General features: G+C 34.4%; 1 protein-coding gene across 1 annotated transcript in view; it reads right to left on the bottom strand.

Moving 5' to 3' along the window:
- Positions 1-19,694, bottom strand: part of LOC129795444 (uncharacterized) — a 112,967-nt gene that overhangs the window by 4,339 nt on the left and 88,934 nt on the right. The window contains exons 5-7 of the mRNA XM_055836722.1: positions 3,257-3,425; positions 1,005-1,601; positions 90-923 (exon numbers count right to left, since the gene is read on the bottom strand). Coding sequence (XP_055692697.1) covers positions 90-923; positions 1,005-1,601; positions 3,257-3,425 — 1,600 coding nt within the window. The remainder of the gene's footprint in view (positions 1-89; positions 924-1,004; positions 1,602-3,256; positions 3,426-19,694) is intronic.

Genomic DNA, 19,694 nt, shown 5'->3' with positions numbered 1-19,694 from the left:
CATTTTGTGTGCCAAGCTGTCAAATTGTCTCATGAGGTGACATCCCATTGGTTTTCTGTGAAGAAGAAGGAAAAAGCAAAGTAACTTACCCATCAGTGCTGTCTTCGTCCTCATATCGAGCTGATCTTGCTGCGTGATCATCCCCACGTCCACTGCGACTCTTTGCCGATGCCAGGATACTCTTCCGATTGATTCCACTCTCATTCGATGAGGATTTCACAACGCGCCTCTTCATGTCAACCGTTTGGGTGGATCCGAGGGAGCTGCAGCTCGCCTGGGAGCCCGATCCGGAAGTTAAGGTTGATGTTGTTGAGCTGGCAATGGAGGTGTTTGTCTCGGAGCTGAGGGTGCGTGTGAGGGGCATCTTTTCGGCACCATTGTGTGCCACAACAGGTGATCCCACAGGTGTGGATATTCGTGAACTCACCACGGAATCACTGTCTTCACTCTCATCTGTCTGTGGGCACTTTGTCGTCGTTGGGGTGATTAGTGATGTGCGTGGAGGCTTTACAGGTGGTGTCACCGGGGGAGGCATCATCACCTTCGTCGTGGTGATGTCCTCGTGCCCATTTGTTGCCACCAGAGGGCGACTCAAAGTTGTGGCCAGGGGACGTCGTGTTCCCTCAAAGATGCTCTTGTAGCGCGATTCAATGGTCGGTGGAGTCGGTAGGGTCATCTTAATCTTCCGCTCAATTTGCAAACGTGCCGGAGCCGTGGACACGTCCGGCATGGAGAATCGCGAGCCGGCCACCTTCTGCAGGTCGGCACTCTTGATTTCAGGCAAATCCAGCAGAACAGGTTCCGGCGCCACACGCTCCGGAATGACGAGTCCCCTCAATTTGGACATGGACTTCTTTCGTGTCTCCAGCATGTTTGTTATTGAATTCCGCCGACGATCTTCTATGGAAGTACTGCTGCCATATCTGGGAAGGAGAATTTTTATTAATATTTCCAGATAAATCTCATAAAGTCAGGACATTCTCCCCTATAGAAAGAAATCTTACCCAGAGAAGCTAATTGTGCGCGTTAGCTGCCCAACTCCTGCCAGACTGCTGCCATTCCGACGCGGCAGGGAGGAGTAATTTGGCAGAACTTCCACCTGATGCACCGTCGTCACCTTTGGTCTCAGCTCCACACTAGGAACATCATCAACATCGAGATTCTCCACACTACGCGCCTTCTTCGTGAGACTCTCCCCACGTGCCAATCGCCGTGGATTGGCCGAATCACACTTATCGAGTAAATCCTCCGTGCTCCGGTTGAAGCTCTTCCTGCTACCCAAATCCCCAACAATTTGCCCGGAATCGGGATTCGAGAACATTGCTATCTTATCCTTCACACTCTTCTCCGAGCGCTCATCTTTGCGCCACATGGAATTCAGGGAACTCTTCCGGATCCCATTGTCGCTACTCTTACTCCGGGCCGGTGGCTGCACTGCATCACTGCTCTCAATGGACTTTTTGCGCATCTCAACGAGGGAACCCCCATTCTGTGGTCGTTCCACGTCCATCTTCAGCAACAACTCCGGACGTGCCTGAGGTCGTGGCGGGACAAGTGGAGGTGGCACTGATTTAGGCAGTGGTGGTGCCTCCTCGAGGAATCTATAAAACAAAGATTAGTAGAAAATTCTTCAATGAGGAGTGTCTCTTGTGCAAAGAAATTAGAAAAAAAAAATCATAAAACTATTAAAAAATTACGAGGGATAGGTCCTCAGAGCAGGGGCTAATCATTTTCCTTCAAAAAATATTTTTCTTTATTATTATTTACGAATTTTTATGTCCAATAAAATATAATTTTAAAAATCAAAGATATTCTTTTTATTCTTTCCTATATTTTTTTAGAGGACAAAAAAAATGACTTAAATGGCATAAAGTTTAATTATAATTAAAGATATTATTTAAGGTCTGTTCGTATTGTTAAAACGACTAAAACGATTGTCTTGGCACTTTCAGCGACGTTTCAGTTTATTAAAAATCACCAGGCAATACAAAAAAAAAATACTGAGACGTTTATACTTATATTTTTTCTGTCTGATAATGGTTTTAAATAAATCGAAACGTCGCTGAAAACGTCAAGATTTGCTCGATTTAGATAATAAAGGAATCTAAGAAATAAACAAATCATTTAAAAATTTTAAAAAGTCTTTACTTTGTTTTTAATTTTTTATTTACAATTTTCAAAATCATTCTTATAGATCTGATTTTTTTAACCAAGAATATCGAATTGTTCAAATTTTATCTCTAATTTTTAAACGTGTTAATTTATACCAACATTTTCTAACGCTCAAAATTTTATCTCAAAAAGCATATTTTTTAATTTTTTTCTTTTATTATTTCAAAAGATTTTTTTCTTAATTTTAGTGTTAGTTTTCCATGTAATTGATTGTCTAATTTTGCAAAAGTAATTTAAAAAATATCAACCAGCAGCTTCTCTTGACAATTGATTGATGAGTCCGAAATTTACTTACGGAAGTAATTTTTTTTAAATAATTTATGTCATTTCCTTCCAAATGACTTAAGTAGGTACGTTTCTCTTCTAACGTGTTACGTTTTTTTTTAACGATTGACATTATTTCTATTCAATTATTTGACATTTATTCAAATTTTTGAAGTTTCTTTTTTACCACCAACCAACATTTTTTTCTTTGACATTTAGTTTAAATTTTGATGGCTTTTTTTCTCAAACGCTTTACGGCATCTTTCTTACGTTTGACGTTAATTCTGACGGATTTTTCCGATTCATTTATTTGAATTTAAAAAATAAAGTTAATTTTTTTTAAGGAAAACAAGAGATCAAGTTTTTAAAAATAAATTAAAACAATTAGAGAATTGCCAAAGTCATAAAATAGATCAAGGTCGTTTGAAAAGGTCAAGAGCGTTCTATCTAATAAATTGATTAGCCCCCTTTGGCGTCATCGCGCGGGTGATTATTTATCTACGAATTATAATCAGACGAAAACTCCAAACAAATAACAATATATACAAGAGATAATTCGTTATCGCATTTGAAAGTTCTCCTTCACAAAATTTCCCCGAAATTCTTACTCAACAAAAATAAACAAGAAAAATGCAAGAAGTTTTGTTGATTTTCCCAAATATAATCTCCCCCAAAGGAAGATAGTGCTGGGAGTTTAAATTCTGCGTGAAAAATGCAAAAATTTGCAATAAATTTGTATAAATATAGAGATAGACAAGATGCAAACGAACCCTTTGTGTGATCTGATTTGTTAGGCAAAAATAGAGAAAATTTCACTTACGATTTCACTGGAGACTTCCCGGACTGTGTCTGGTGTGTCGTGGGTTCCGTATCACTGAAATTTGGCGGGAATTCGTGACCATCGGGCGGCAGGCGGCTGAATGTGGGTGGTGGTGATAAATGTGTCGACAATGTTGTACAATTATTCACAAGAGCAGATCTCTCCATGTCTATTTGGGAAGAAAAAGAAAAGGAGATCAAAATGGAATCAAATGGTAACCTTTGGGGGAAAATTGTGCATGCTGGTGATCTTGTATTTCAATCTTATGCCAACTCACAAATAAATGTTTAAGAGCATTTAAATAGATTGCACCTTTATTAGAGAGACAATACGAGATCAAATTCAATTTCTCCTCAAGTAATTGGAAGTTTATTTGTATGAAATGCAAGGCTCGATAGCAAGTTTTGCTGAAAATCACTGATATTCCTTCATTTGAACTTCAGTATAACAGTTTTAGCTGAGACACACTTATTTCTTTTGCTTAAAAATTGTAAAATATGAGTGATTGCTTAAGGAGAGATGACTCAATAACTTTGAAAACATTTACTTAAGCAATTCTCTGACTCTATTGTAACATGGAAAAAGAAAAATTATTTTAACACATTTTTTTTATAGTATAACACTTAAGTGGTTTGTGTTATAAATTTATTTTATTGCTTTATTAATTTTTCTCCCTTTTTATATCATTAATTATTCTTTCAATTTATCTAGCTGTGCCTGACGTTATTTCTAACATTTTCACAAGCCGATTAAAAACGAAATATTAAAGGAAAAGAAGAAAGGTTTGTGTCTACGCTGTTGTCATAGCAAATAATTCCATTCACAGATTTTTGCTTTAAATAAACGTTTAAAAAACGTTTAAAATGTTCAGACACAAATTAAAACAAAAGAAGTGAAAAAATGTAAATTTTACTTTATAAAAAACGAAGATTAATACAAGTTTACACTTTAGAGTTTTACGCTATGCAAGCCTTTTATCTATAACTGTTATAAACACCTTTCTACCAATTTAAACCAATAATCGGACAATGTCATGCTATATATTGCAATCAGAATTACTAAAATGACTAAAATAAGAATACTTAAGTAAATAAGTAACGAATCATCTCTCTTTTTTCATTACAAAATAGCACCAAAAGGTAGAAAAAGTGTCTCTACTAAACTGTTATAAATGTTATTTTCGTTAACTTAATATATTTTTTAAGAGTTTCAATTAGGTTTTTTGCATGAAAGTGCATGAAAAAATCACAAATCATCTCCCTAGTTTCAATGCATTTGCATCAGAATGTAAAAAAAAATGTATCTCGGTTAAACTGTTATAAATTTTATTTTAATTAGCTTGAAATATTTAAAAGTTCTAATGAGACTTTTTGCATGAAAATAGATGAAAAAAGTAACAAATCTACCTAGTCCCAATCCATTTGCACTAAAATGTAAAAAATGTGTCTCGGCTAAACTGTTATAAAGTTGTTTAAAATTAAAGAAAAAATCACTAAAATACGAGAAATCATTTCATACACTTTGACCGTTGATATTTTAACTGATTGAACGATGGTTTTTCATTACAAGACCATATTTTTTACTTCATTTGATTGGTAAAAAGAAATAAAAAGAATTTAATTGTCAAACAAGGAGTTTAGCCTTTCAATGTGGTGGACTTTTGTGGGTCATGCTCATTGGTGCAATCACCTAACTCTCTCATCCAGCAATTTATAATATGGCACACACATCACACTTTGAATGTCGCTCAGTGTGACAAGGTAACAATGAACCATATATTTTTCCCCCCTAGAGCATAATTCCTCATCGCGGATCACCGTCGTTGGGGCAGCTCTTCAAACAAATTGCCATTGAAAGTACCCTGCGGGGTTAAAAGGAGATCAATCTCCAATATCATGCCATTTTGCACAAAACACAGAGCTTTCGTCGGTGCTTGACGCGACACACCGTGTGGGTGATTTATTGGAAATTTGCCGAGGAGATCTCTTTCATTTTCCTTTTTGTTTCTTTTTTTTTTGTTCAAAAGCTTCTTTTAAGAGTGAATTCCCATTTAATTTTAATTGATCAATATTTTGTCCGCGTCCCCATTCTTTCTCTCTCTCGCGCCAATCAGATTGCCCCAACCCCGCGTGTTCAAATTGACCGCATATGCATTGCGCCGCGGAGTACATAATGCCGTATAAAATTAAATGATAATGGCACAGTGATTGGAATGATGATGATTCCAATTCATTAGTTGAATGGCACACAAATGGAAAATTGTAGGCTTTCCACTGCGCGATGCCCTTTCTTCCACGCCGTCGTGATGATTCTCTCGTTAGAAAGAAGGTGAAAAAAAGAGCGCGAGGAACCAAAGTGATGAGCCACGGGGCATGCTAAACATGGAATCTCTCCTTTGCAGAATCCCCCCTTCTCACCCCCCCCCCTGCCGTACTCGCATCAACTCCATTCTAAATATCTTTCACATTGGCACCCAAGAATCATCCTCCGCATGGTATTTTCTTTCCGGCAATGTTGTGTCTTTCACACATAATCTCCCCCCCCCACTCTTCCCCTCCCACACATTTTAGCACGGTGCACGATGGGAAAATTCTTCCGAGAAATTCTCACAAAATGTTCCGTATAAAATAGAAGGTGGTATTATATGGAAAATCTTTGGGTAAAAGAGATGCGAAAATTATACAAATTAGTGAGGAAGTGGCCCCAAAAATACCTCAAGAGTGGCTAATTGAGCCATTATGGAGTATTTTACCAAAGAATTTGAGAGATTTTTGCGCCAGAAAATAAGTTATAAATGTTTATTATTTAGGTCTTTGGAGGAATTTGCTATCTTACACCACATGTCAATCAAGGTGTCCCTCAAAGTAGGGTAAAATAGAAGAAAATAAAATTGACCTTATTATCAGATTTCGATGCTTTAAAATTAGAAGAAATATAAATTTTTGCTATTAACCCTTTCGCGTTCATTACATTACACTGATTTAAATATAAAAAAATGGGTTTTTTAAAAGACGGATTTTCGGTCTCACGCTCGGCTAATTAATTTTTATTTCTGGCCAACGTTTCGGACTAAAAGTCTTCTATGTGCTTCAAAATCTATTAAGAAACAAATATGAAACATTGGGCCTAATTCAGCGACCAAGTAACCCTTGAAATCTTTGAATTTTGTACTGAAATTTCAAGATTTCAAGCGAATTTCAAGGGTTTCTTGGTCGCTGAATTAGGCCCATTATATTTATTTTTGAATTAAAATAAATTGATGCAATTTTTTTCCATGTTGGAATACTTTAAATCTGCATAGAAATAGCCAAAGAAATTTTTAGGTATTTTGTTTGTGTTTCTAAACGTGAAACATTATGTTTTTCTTGAATTTAGAAGAATCTGATTAGTTTTATTAATTTTAAGAAAGTTAAGTTACATAGAACAGTTTAAAAAGAAACATTTTAACTGGGAAATATCATCAAAGAAAATCCTTCGAATAAATATCGTGATACAAATACCGAATGTTTCAATGATTTTTGTGTTTCATGCAAAAGTATGAATTTCTGAATAAATTCCAAATATTGTAATTTATTTTTTAAAAGAATATACTTATGTAATTGTTTTGTAAACAAAAAATATATCCAAAGAAATTAAATGTTAAGAAAAAAGACATTTAACCCCTTCGCGTCTAAATGAAACATAAAAACATTGAAACATGCAATGTTTTCATCACTATGGATGATTTTAAATGGCTGTGTGGATGTCGAAATGATCTTAAAAAATATTTCTCAGTCAAATTCTTTTTTTACGATAAGTTTATGACTTTTCAAATTAGAAGAAAAATATTTAAATTAATTTATTGTTTCACCTTGGATCAACGAATGTATATGGGTAGTTAATGCGCGAAAGGGTTAATCTGCCCAAAATTATTATAGAAATCTAACTAAATTCTCAACTGGATCAAACTGAAGAAAATTATTAAATGAAGATTTTATAAAATATGAAGAAGTACAAGTAATTGAAAATTTATTATGCGCCTTGAGTGGCACACCCTGTAATAATCTCAACTTTCAATACTACTTACACAATTTGTCATTAAGAAATAAACACCGTCTTTTGTTGAGCTTTTATAACAGCGATAAAGGCATTTAGAGATATCAATTTGAAATGCAATCGTCCGTTTATGGTGTTTTAAAGTTCCATTAGTTTACTTTCGCGACTATGATCGGCTGTCAAATGACAAAGCTTCGTGTTTAATTTTACGTCACTTTTTGCGTCAAATTTAAATTCAAAACAACCGTTTGTTTTATTTGATGATAATCTTTTTTCTCTCAATTCTAAATCAAATTCCATTTCACATAACTAAAATTCACAAATAAAATGAAGAAAAGGGTTCTTTAAATGTTTCAAATCTTCTGATAATTTTGACATTTTATTTCTCAGAATTCATCATCACCTATTTTGTCTGAGAGTAGAATAGAAAATTTGAGAGAGAAAAAAAGATTCTCTCAAATGACTAAGCAAAATGGGGTGATTTGGGCCCCCTTTTGGGATCAATTGTAGATGTTTCGGTGATCAGAAAAATCTCACTCAACTCTGCCAATCAAATAATATATTGATGCCCCACGATGGGACAAGCGTATGGTGTAACACAGAAAAGAACTTCAAGTTGAAACAATTAATCTCCACGGGATTATCTCACTTCTCTGCACCACTTCCACTTTAGCTTCCACTTGAGGAGACACGAGAAAGATGACATTATAGGTATGATGAAAAATGGCTACGTGTGCAAAACATCATCAACATAAGATGTTTAAAAGTTTTCTTTTTTCTTTTGAGCTTACCATACCTCTATAGCGACTGTAGGTCCCACTTGAACTACTATCGCCCCCCAATTTTGGCTTGAGGAATACAATTCGTGGCTCCATCGTTGAGAACACTGGATGTTCTTTTTATTGAGAGTTTTTTTCTTCAATTTTTTTTTTATTTGAACCACGATAAGACGTAAATCACGAGACTATGGCGCAAAAACGTCTCTCCTCAAATCACACTAATTGATCAATTTATATGACATCGTCAGTTCTATCACGTACTACAAGGCACCCATAATATAAAACATTTTGTCCACTGAGGGAGTATGAGAGAGAGAGAGCGATAAATTCGGGGCATTATCAGTTTGTGACTCAATTTCTATAATAAATTCAATGTTGCATGTTCAAAGTTTTTTTTTGATGGACAGTCCATGGACTTGAGGTGAAGAAATTCATTTTTGTAAAACAGAACAATCAATTTGCGGACATTTTGAGGCTAAATTAAATGCCATTGCGACGTTTTGAAACTGTTAGATCACTCTGCATTTTGAGGTTAAGCCTTAATCATCTTAATCATTTTAATCCTGTTTGATAAATTATATCTCAACCAACATTTTTCAGCATCTTGCCAGCATTTAACCAGGAATATGCTTCAAAAGTCAAAGTTCCATCCAAAAAGGCAAAAAAAATGCACTGGAAAGAAAAAAATGGCGTCCTTGACGGCGTCCCTCAATCTGCCGAAAGCGCCCTCACACTGATCCAAAAAAGAAAAACAAACCACAATAATAGCATTAAAAAGCCATATTTGAAAGAATTTCAAAGAATTCTTAAATCCGAAGCACCCAAAAATGCAACAAATTTCAAACCACAAAAGAATTTCCACCTAATCTCCTTCGGTGAAGCAGTAAATTTGTTAATTAACACATTCTCGAGAAGCCAACGAGGTGAGGAAAAGAGCATTTAAAGTGGATATATATAGAAGGTATTGAGGAGCCCATAGTTTAGATAGAGAGAGAGAAGAAAAAAGTGCCGAAGAAGGAAAGAATTGGATTTGCGGAATTTGTGGCGTGAGAAATAATTACAAGTTCTTCTACATTAATTCATCTCTTTTTTTTTCTTTCTTCAATCATCTCTCCATCTTATATGATACACCAATAGATGAGAAGTATATGAGGTAAAATCATAAAGTGAGATATTTTATATGTGCGAGCAATGTGTGTATAAAAGTAACCGGAATTGGATTTTATGCAACAAAGTTAGGAATTTTTCTTCTTTTGATTTTTTTCTAACGTTACATTGCTAAGAGTCAAGGGGTACTTGTCTGGCGAATATTTAGATTTTTCTTTGAGATAACCGAAATCGAATAACTTTTTACGGCTTGAATTTAGTACCTTTTAAGCTTAAATTTAATATTTTTATTCTTAAATTTAGTACTTTTCAGGCTTAAATCATGAACTGTTTAAACCTTTATCTCTTTTTTTCTGTTCCTTTTTATGACTAAAAACTCTTTTTTAAAAATTATTTTTATTCAGATAGACACCCCTTGTTAGAAGGAGTCTATTCACTTTTGTCCGTATAAATATCTTGTTCATATGCCAATGAAATCATTGAAAGATTTTTCATTTTCCTCTAGAAAATCATGAAAAACTCGTTTGAATTAGTTAAAAACAAAGCTACGGTCACGTTTTTGTAAAAACTAATTTAAAAATGCACAAAACATATGCTTCATTGCTTTGACCGTTTTTCTGTTAATTAAAAAAAAATGCCAAATTTAAAGTAAGAAAAATATGCAATGAGAGACATTCGATTGTGCTTTATTCTCCAAAAAAAAAAGATTTGAAGCGATTTAAGCATTGACGCATATGCTTCACATATTTTTGGGTTTAAAAAAGACGCACTGAGTGCCCCACGTCGGAGGCGTGGTTTATGTAGTTCATATAAGTATTTCTCAGGTAAGTTTTCTTAATTCTTTGTCAGATAATTTTTCTTAAAAATGAAAAATCTATTTGGCATTTCTTAAAAGGTTTTTTGCCTCATTACAAAGTTTATTAGTTTTATTTTTTTTATTTGTACTCCTCCATTTATAAGTATTAAAATGAATAAGCTCCTTAAATTGCTGCTCTATCTCTAAAATTATTAATTTTATTCAATTCTATCTAACCTGCCTATAAAGTGTGATAAACAAATAAATAAGATCATCACTATAAATAAAAATGAATGGTCTCCTTTACCTAAAAATGAATTTCTTTCATAAAAAAAAACTCCTCAAAGAGCATTAACAGTGAAAATATCTTTTATATTTCATTGGGGCAACATTATTATTTAATTCCGGTTCTTTTCTGGTCACCTCAACATGATGGAAAAGCAAGAGAAATGCTTTTGAAGATGTATATTCATAGTAAAAGAAAAAAAAGCTTCATATTATGAATTAGATGAGTGAATGAGGAATGAGGTTATTGCATTATTATATTGGTCTTAATCTCAAACACAGCATCAATATATTGCTGTGCACGTCATAAAAATTACATAAAAATTCAATTCGATTTATTTAAATTAGCTACACTGAAGAAAATTTCCTTGAGTCTTTCACTGAGGAGGTGGCTTTACCAACATGTGTATGAATAAAAAAAATTTACACGGCAGCCGGGAGAGATTTAATCAAACAATGAGGTCATAAATTCGGTGTAAAAACCGCAAAATCAATTCGATCCGGAGAAATGGTGCGAAGGAGGTATAAAATTAACCAGGAAAACGCATCAATCTCTTATTAAGTTTTGTGCAAGACTTAACTGCATGCTGCAGTTGATTTTTTTTCGCCTTGTGCTGTTTTTTTATTCAATTTGTTTTACTTCAGCAGCATTTGCTCTGTGAGAGAAGTGAAAGTCAAAGAGATGGATGGAAAATGCATTAAAGATTGAGAACCATCAGGCTGACAATTTATTGGGAAAATTATTGAGAGCAATGATTGTGAGGATTAAGAAATTCTTTGGAGGGTTTTTTTTTCGTTGCAAAAAGAAAAAGTTGTGAAGTGCATCCAATATAAATCATGCCGCATATCCTAATGCTTCTTAGAGCGTCCCGCAGCATTGAGGTGAAATCCAATGTTAAAAGATCGCAATGTATACAAAGCAATTCGATCCGGATGTGCAAATTAAATCAACACTAACTGACTAAAGACGTCATTAAGTGCACAATAATCATAAAAATGCCCTCAAGAAGCACTGTATGGTGTGTGTTTTAATCTCCACTGTATTATGAGCCATCCATACATGATGTTGGGGCTCCAACCAATGTACAAATCCACACAATCGCATTGCTTGCTCTTGTGTGAATCCCCTTCTTATTTCAACACCCAACGAATGTGCCGACTTAGTTGGATTGCGCTAATAACTTCTTGGACATGGACTTTGTGAGAATGGTATGTTTCTACCGGGAGATGGAATTAAAAATTTGCCGCATCTTGACGTGAAAAATGGCAACATACATGCAGAGAATTCAAACGGAAAAATTCTACAAATACCTTCACTAAAAACCTACATTATATACCTACATAAATGCAACGTCGTCTGACCCTCGACCTTGGCAGTGTGAGAAAATTTTTTTTCCGCGCAGACAGACCACGAAAAAAACGCAAGAGCCCATGAACTTTGTATTTGAATGGGTATACTCCTTCGGTGTCTTCTATTGTAAATAAACCATCAAATTATAATTTTTCCCGGTCGCCAGTTCACTTCTTGTTTCGCAGCCACCATGTCCAATGTTCAGTGGACAGCAACACATCAATATGATGAGACCACCGACTTCCACACATTGCGCACCATTGAGGACAGACCCAATAGCCACTTATTGTCCCAACTATGGGATTTTGATGGATGATCAAATAAAATGATTGAAAGTCACTCACCGTAAAATTGAAAATTCCACCAAGAAGGTGCCCAACGGAGAGCCCCGTTCTTGAGCCCCCCACAAAACCCCCCTCCCAATACAAACTACAACATCTCACGGCAGCAACATGATCCGTAAATATGAACGGAAAGTGAGAATTAATTCCATCATTCGCTAATGAATTCATCAAGAAACCTCACTGGCATCTTGATCTGGGTAAACTGGGAGGCAGCAAAAATATTGGAGCTTTTTTCACACGGAACTTCTGAGAAATGCTTTTACAGAATAAAAAATCAAAAACATTTTGCAGTTTGATTAAAAAATCAGGAAGAGTGTCGCTATAAGAAGATTAATCTCTGAGAGGATTCGCAGAAAAGTCAAGGACAAACAGCTCTATTATTTTACTATAAAGAATAATTTTTAAAATATTTCTTTTGTGATAGAGGAAAGACATAAATAAGGAGAAGATTTAAGAGATTTTTACCTTATTTTACGCATCTAATTAAAATATTTTACTTAAGTTTATATTTTTTTGAAAGATTCATAGAGAAAAAATAAAAACATTTATTGTGTGTAAGTTCTTCATAGACCTGATGAAGGAAATATATTAATCTAAATTGACTAAATAATCTTATGTGATGAAAAAAATCTAACAGGATAAAAAAATTCTAGATGATCCATATTTTTTTATTGTAGAAAAAATAGCATAAAACGTAAAAGAAACATAAGAGGCCATGAAAAAAGCAAATTATTTAAATATAATATTATTTAGATTATTATAGATTTTACTCCAATTATTTTTAGAACAGCATTTTACTACTTAACCCTCCGTATACTAAGTTGGGTAGTTGACCGACCCCAGAGTTATATTTCGAATTGTGTCAAAATTTGAAGTCAATCCGATCACCAGAAAAAAAGTTATTAACACTTGGAGGACTTTACTGGTAATCACTGCCAATTCGACTTTTTTAAACCGCCATAGATTAAAATCTATCCACCTTATCTTGATAATTCCTACATCTATGTGTAGGCGGATTCAAATACAACAAGTTTGTCAAAAGAAAATCCGGAAAAACGTTTTCTTTATAATAGAAAATTAAGCTCAAAGTTTGAGCTTAGAAATTCGAGTCCTCCAAGTGTTAACAAAAATGTAACAAGATGGAATTCAAAAATTGATGTAACGGTCAAATTTATTCTTTTTTTCTCTCTTTGCTTTGTCACTCTTTGTCTCTTTCTAGACGATTGTAACTTCAAAAAACTCATTAAAAAAATCATCAAAAAATCTATTTAAAATTTATTTTTGTGTTCTAAAATGGACAAAAGACTTTAGGGAGTACCAAAGCTCATTAGATCGAAAGAATTAGATTATTTTGTGAAAAATTCTATGCGGGGTCGGTCACCTAACCCATGTCAATGCACGTAAGTGTTTTGGTCACAGTATACAGAAGGTTAAATATCTTACTCAAATTTTTACCAACAATTTACGTTGGTTACTTTCTCTATTGCCCTTTTGTACATTTTTTATCATCATTTCAGGTAATAAAAATTTAGATATTTGATTATATTTTTAATTGGCTTTTTTTTACTTGTAAAATATCATTATATATCAATGATATTCGAAATATGTTATTCCTAAATTTATCTACATTACACTACATTACCAACCGTTTACCAACTAAAAACCTGACTGTTTTAGTAGCAAATATCTTTTCATCTAAAAAAAAATTATTTGTTTCTTCTCTTAGGACTATTTTTTTTTTACCAACATTACCAGCTTTTTACCAATAATCATGAATTGGTATTTTAAAAAGTTTACTTATATTTATTTCCGTTTTTTTTCAATTTTTTTTTCCTCTGTAAATAGCAAATTAAATTACGATTCATCGCAAAGAAGGTTAATCGTACATAAAATTAATATTAAAAGACCGCAGACTATTTTTTTTACTCACACAAAATCCCCTTTGAATGATTATAAATTTGCTTTTTATTTCAGATTTTTTTGCATTTAGCAAAAAACACACCCTTTTCCCATGAAATAGCAATTTCCTCGACACAACAAAAGTGCATTCAGGTGTGATTGAGCAATAAAATCCACCTGGACTAATTCTGTCTCTCCTGATGACTTCTCCGTGGGTATGGGGAGGGCAAGAAGGAAGGAAGGGGGGGCTTAAGAGATCTCTTGGCTAGTGTTGTCATTCTGAAGGCCACCACTGGACAATTTATGGTTGCAATTCCTCTTCGTATATACCCCCAACAACCTGGGAACCCATCTCCATGGCGAGACGTGCCAGAAAAATTAGCTTGATTCAGCACAAATGATGGGCAAAAAAGAAACGCAAAAAATGTGAAGAAAAAAAACTTCCACGAGGCATCTTCCTGTGGTCATGCGGAAAGGAAAAGAGAACTCTCACTCTGGGGATGGCCCACAAAGAGAACTTGGCGCAAAGAGCGATGATGATGATGAAGTGTTGCCAAGGTTTTCGTTGTATTTTGTGGTCCGTTGCAGATTGAATTGAATTGAAATCCATAACCATAAACAAAGTGAAAATGAAAAATTATACATGAAAGGAAGATATTGAAGCATGAAGTTTGAGGTGAGCTCCCAGGGATGGGAATGCTCAATCTTACGGGAACCTAAAAGTTTCTTTTTTTCTTACGGAATGTTGCATATTAATATGTACATTTTACAACCAAAAGACACGGGGTGGGTAATGAGGAGACCAACCAGTGTGCCCCAGCAACTATCTCCCCATGCTTTTTGGGTATATAAATTTACAACAATAAAAAACCCAGAAACAGCGTGGAAGGTTAAGAAGCTCATTAATCCGGATGGGAATGGAATTCTCCGGTATTGCGGAAGTTACATACATACATACATATGTATATTACCTCTGCATTGCTCTTTCCCATTCGATTATGGGGAGGTGTTAAGTAAACTTTTCATTACATTTATGCTGCATGTGTGAGAAAAATCCATGCAAATATGTTAGTATCCACCCGAAGGCTCTTTTGGCACCGCAATTCCGCGCGCGCGATCCCACCCCGTGAGATCGCAAACAATAGCATAATTGACTTTAATGGTGCGCGACATTTCACGACTCACACAGTTTTGCGTTGGAAAAAAAACTGATTATTATTAATTGATTTGAGCCGGCGGCGCCAATAAAAACTCAAGACAAGAGCAACTCCCCAAATCGATTGCCTTTTGGCCGGCACTTTATCAAAATCACACTCAATACACACCGAGATCATTCATTTTCAAGGACTTTGTGCGCGGCATTTGTGCGGCTGCAGAATCCATTTAAAATATATAAATTTAAATTGGACTCCATGTGCACAAACAAGCTCAAATGGAACACAACGATGGACGTCAAGAGGAGAGTGAAGAAAAAAAAACGACGACGACGGCGCTAAATGCATTTGGGAATATTTATATATTGTTTTGTATAGGAAGGCTAGGCCACTAATGCAGTGGTTTTTAGGTCGGTTGCACGGAAAAAAATGCACAGGGATGCATTGAGGGGAAGGCAATCACAATGCAACGATCCGAATGAAATTAAGCTTATAATACTCGGAACTATTGATTTGAATTAAATATTTTAAGAATGACATTTGAGTGCTCGATATTACGTATTTTTACTAATTACCCCCTAGTAAATTGGTAATTTTTACCAACATTTCCATGTAAATTTTCTTGCTAATTACATATATTTTTATTATTTTCTTACTGCAACAAATATCTACAAAAACAACCTTAGCAATATAAATGAAAATAATACAATAATTAGTGCTTCAAAATTACAATATTTCTGTAAAATTAATAAAATTTTATTTAAATCATTTACCAACATTTTACCGTTTAATTTTAACCAACATAAGTAATACTAAAAATTTGATTTCTCTTCTTTTATTTTTAATTTTACCATTGAAAATAAAATATTGATACATAAATTGCTATAGAAAAAATTACAAAATTGTTGGTAACAGTTAGTAACAGTTAAACATTTCCGTGTTGGTAAAGTGTTTGTAAAATTTGGTATTGATTCAAATACTTGTAAAATAAAATCTACGTTTTACCAAAAAGTCCTCTGGTGACAAGAATTACAACATTTTGGTAAAATACGTATGTATAGAAATTACCAGATTTTACCACCATATTATTTCTCTGCTAAGATACCGATTTTCAGGTGAAAACTGGAAACGTCTTTAGAAATAAATGTGGAGAATGCTTTAATTAGAATATGGAATAATTCTTTTTGACGGTAGTTTTGGGAAAACGATCGGTAATTTTAGTAAAAGTGTCGGTAGATTTGGTAAAAGTGTCGATTATTTTGGATAAAAAAAAAGTGGTAATTTTGGCAAAAGTGTAGGTAAGATTGGTCAAATTGTCAGTAAGTTTAGTCAAACTGAAGGTAATATTTGGATAAAAGGGATAAAAAAATAAAATCAGAAAAAAAACATTTTACATTTTACGACCGTTTTGCCAAAACTACCGACACTTTAACTGCATCCTTAGAATATTGCTAAATGCTTTTATTAGAATGTTGGTAAATGCTTCTATTTGAATGTTCGTAAATGGTTGAATTAAATTTTTGGTAAATCCATATAATAGAACGTTGATAAATGCTTAAATTAGAATGTAGGTAAATTCTTGTATTGTTATTACCATGTTCGTAAATATTGGTAAATTAGTCTTATTATTATTACCACAATGCTTATACAACAGCCATCTTCTCTTAATTAACCCTCATCTTAGCTCTTCCCACGCATTTAAGAGAAATAAGCGAGAAGAATTAAGCATAAGAAGTTATTAAAGCGTAAATGAGGGTATTTTGTTTGGTAAAATGTTGGTAATTTATATTCTAAATTCCCTCATACAGCACTGACACAACTTTTCAAATAAATCCATTGGTGTCAATTTAAACCTTTCTGGATTGCGGAAAAAAATCACAAAATCATCTAAATTGGTTAATTTGGTAAAGATCTATTGAACTAAAACCAACTATTTCTTTGAGTGCACTTTTTATCAAACAAAAATGCCGCCAAATGAGTGACTTTCTGGTGTTCTAGAAATGATTGGAAGTGCAATTTTATAAAATTGAATGACTTAGAAAATCCCATCGTGGTAAAACAGGAAGTTTGAAGTTCTTTTGAAAGAAGAAAAAAACCTTTTAGAGAATTTTCTGTGCAATAACTTTTCTCTAAGAGCTCCTTTTAGAGTGAAAACGGGAGCACTGCACAGTGGCTTTGTTCCTTTGGAGAAAATGCGCAACATCACCCCGAATGATCTCCCAGAAATGATCTCAAAATCCACTAAAATTCTCATACAGCCATACATTAACGGCTGCTTGAAGACAAATGAAAAAAAAAATCACAGCTAAAAGGCACATAGAAGATGAGAAAGAAAAGTGTAAGAAGAAAAAAAGAAAGAAATGCCAACATCAATGGGTTTTAGAAGTGGATAAGTAAATCAGCGTGGAGGGAAATAAAAAAGTAAAATAAAAGAAACGAGAATTATTGTTATAAGAAAACATAGCACAGTTATGGAGTGTGGAAAATGAGTGTGGCCATTTGGGAATTGACAACAATCAGTTCTCATTCTCTGAGACATCCACCTTTTGAGATTAAAACCGCCACAGACGACCATTGCCCCACCTCCTTGAGGAGGTTGCAAAACCTGAATTTTCAATGCTCAATAATCTCAAATGGACTGCCGATGAAATTTTATAAAATTCCCAACAAAAACCCATGCAGAATATTAAAATAAATTCGCGAGAATTTTGCAAAAGGAAAAAATTCTGCGACAGTTTCACTTTTATTCACGGCACAGAGTTGAAAGGTTTCTTGATTGATGATGGCGCGATATGTATGGCCTTTGAGTCCAGTGACCCACAAATTCTCAAAGCGCCAATTTATGCTCGCTCTCTCTCTCACTCCCACTTGCCAAATTCCACCTTTTTTTGCACTCTTATTCTTTTAATTTTGAATTTTAAAAAAAATCATGCAACATTTGCCGTGAATTCTTCAACATCACTCGATTAACCGGTTTAAGGAAAAACCTCAAGATTGAGCGAATTTCTTGATGTAGCACTGCGCGCTAATCCTTTCTGTATGACCTTTCTTTGGTTGGATATCTTTCACCGCGCACAAATTCGCTCTCCTTTAGGAGAGTAAAGCACTCGCCCCGTGAGGATTCCACTCAACGTTTAAATCTCAACCACAAAACACTCGAAGAAAAAAAAAAGGGAAATTTTCCCTTTGAGATGGCGAAAAAGTTAACGCTAAAAGTGCACCCAAGAGCAGCAATGTCTTCAAACTGAAACACCCCGAGAATTTCCAGAGGCGCGTTCGGTACACAAAACGCAGAGAGAGAGAAGAGCTAAATACATTAAAACTCACAAGTTGGTTGTGTGAGATGGTGTTGGGGGCTCCGCGGAGATCGCAGAGGAGTGAATGTGCAGCCAGAAATGGGGGGGCCTTCCAACTTGTGGAGGCCGCAATTCCAGCCAGAGAGAACTTTATTTTAAAATGATGAAAAAAACAGAGAGAGAGAAAGAGCAGTGGTGGCGTGTCTCTAAGAACATGGTGAATTGTATTAATTAATTACAGATTTTAATCACTTCACTCGTTTTTTTTTTCACCTCTCCGCACTTGATCCCAAAAAAAAAATATCGCGCGCTGGTCCACAAGACTCCCTCCCTCTCCGCAGCACATACATAGACTGCGCTTTCTTACACAGCGCCACATGTGCAAGACAATTGAGACATTATACTCGTGGGGGGAATATCAAAGAAAAATTTCACAATGAACCCGTGGCCAAAGCTGAATCAGTTTGATTCATACACAAAGATTATGACATGGAGGAATTCCATCCACTTCATACTCAAAAACACAGCACCACTGGTTTTCCCAGCAACGACCTCAAACAGACATGAAGAGCAACAAGATAAGAGATTTTACAATCAAATGATATATAATCTCAAATAAACTTGAGAAAGTTGCGAAGAATTCCAGGAAAATGCAATAAAAGTCTTGGAATGAAAAGAAAAATTCAGAGATGTTTTTAGCATAAATGATAGCGTAGGGGTTAAGTGTTTAAATGGCTTCGGTTCGATTCCAAGGAAGTTTTTTTTTACATTTTTTAATCCAAATTTTTTGGCACATAATTGTTTAATTTTTATCAGACAAGCGCAGAGAATTAGAATTTAATTGATTAAATGTCCATTGGAGATGTTCTCCTTATCAGGATCATAAAGAATACATAACCTAAAAGCCAGGGGCGTAGCAGAAATTTATTAAAGGATCTTATTTCATTGGAATTATTGGGTCATCTTATATTTATGCAGACTGCTTTTTCATACATTTCAGTTTTTTTCATATGGATTTTTGAGATTAAAACTCTGTGTAAATATAAGATGACCCAATATTTGCTCTTGACAATAAAGTTTGACGTTTGTCTTGAGCAGTTTGATGTTTCTTTTCAAATATTTGACATTTCCAACACTTGACGTTTCTCTTTTAGCCTTTGACAATTCTCATTCCAACGTTTATGTTTCTTGTCTTACATTTGACTTCTTTTATTCTTTTTTAAGGTTAGATTTTCTTTCAAACACGTGTAGAATGTTTTATAACAATTGTTAGAGATTAAATCAATAGAGATTGTTTTTTGGAACGATTAATGTTTATCTTTATATTGATAATTTGTTTTCTAATGTTTAGTATTTTCAACACGTGATAATTCTTTCAAAGTGTTAAACGTT

The sequence above is a fragment of the Lutzomyia longipalpis genome, chromosome 4 (genome assembly GCF_024334085.1).
Source record: "Lutzomyia longipalpis isolate SR_M1_2022 chromosome 4, ASM2433408v1".
NCBI classification, from domain to species: domain Eukaryota; kingdom Metazoa; phylum Arthropoda; class Insecta; order Diptera; family Psychodidae; genus Lutzomyia; species Lutzomyia longipalpis.
Note: the sequence above shows the minus strand (reverse complement) of the source record. Positions and strands in the feature narration are given on the sequence as shown.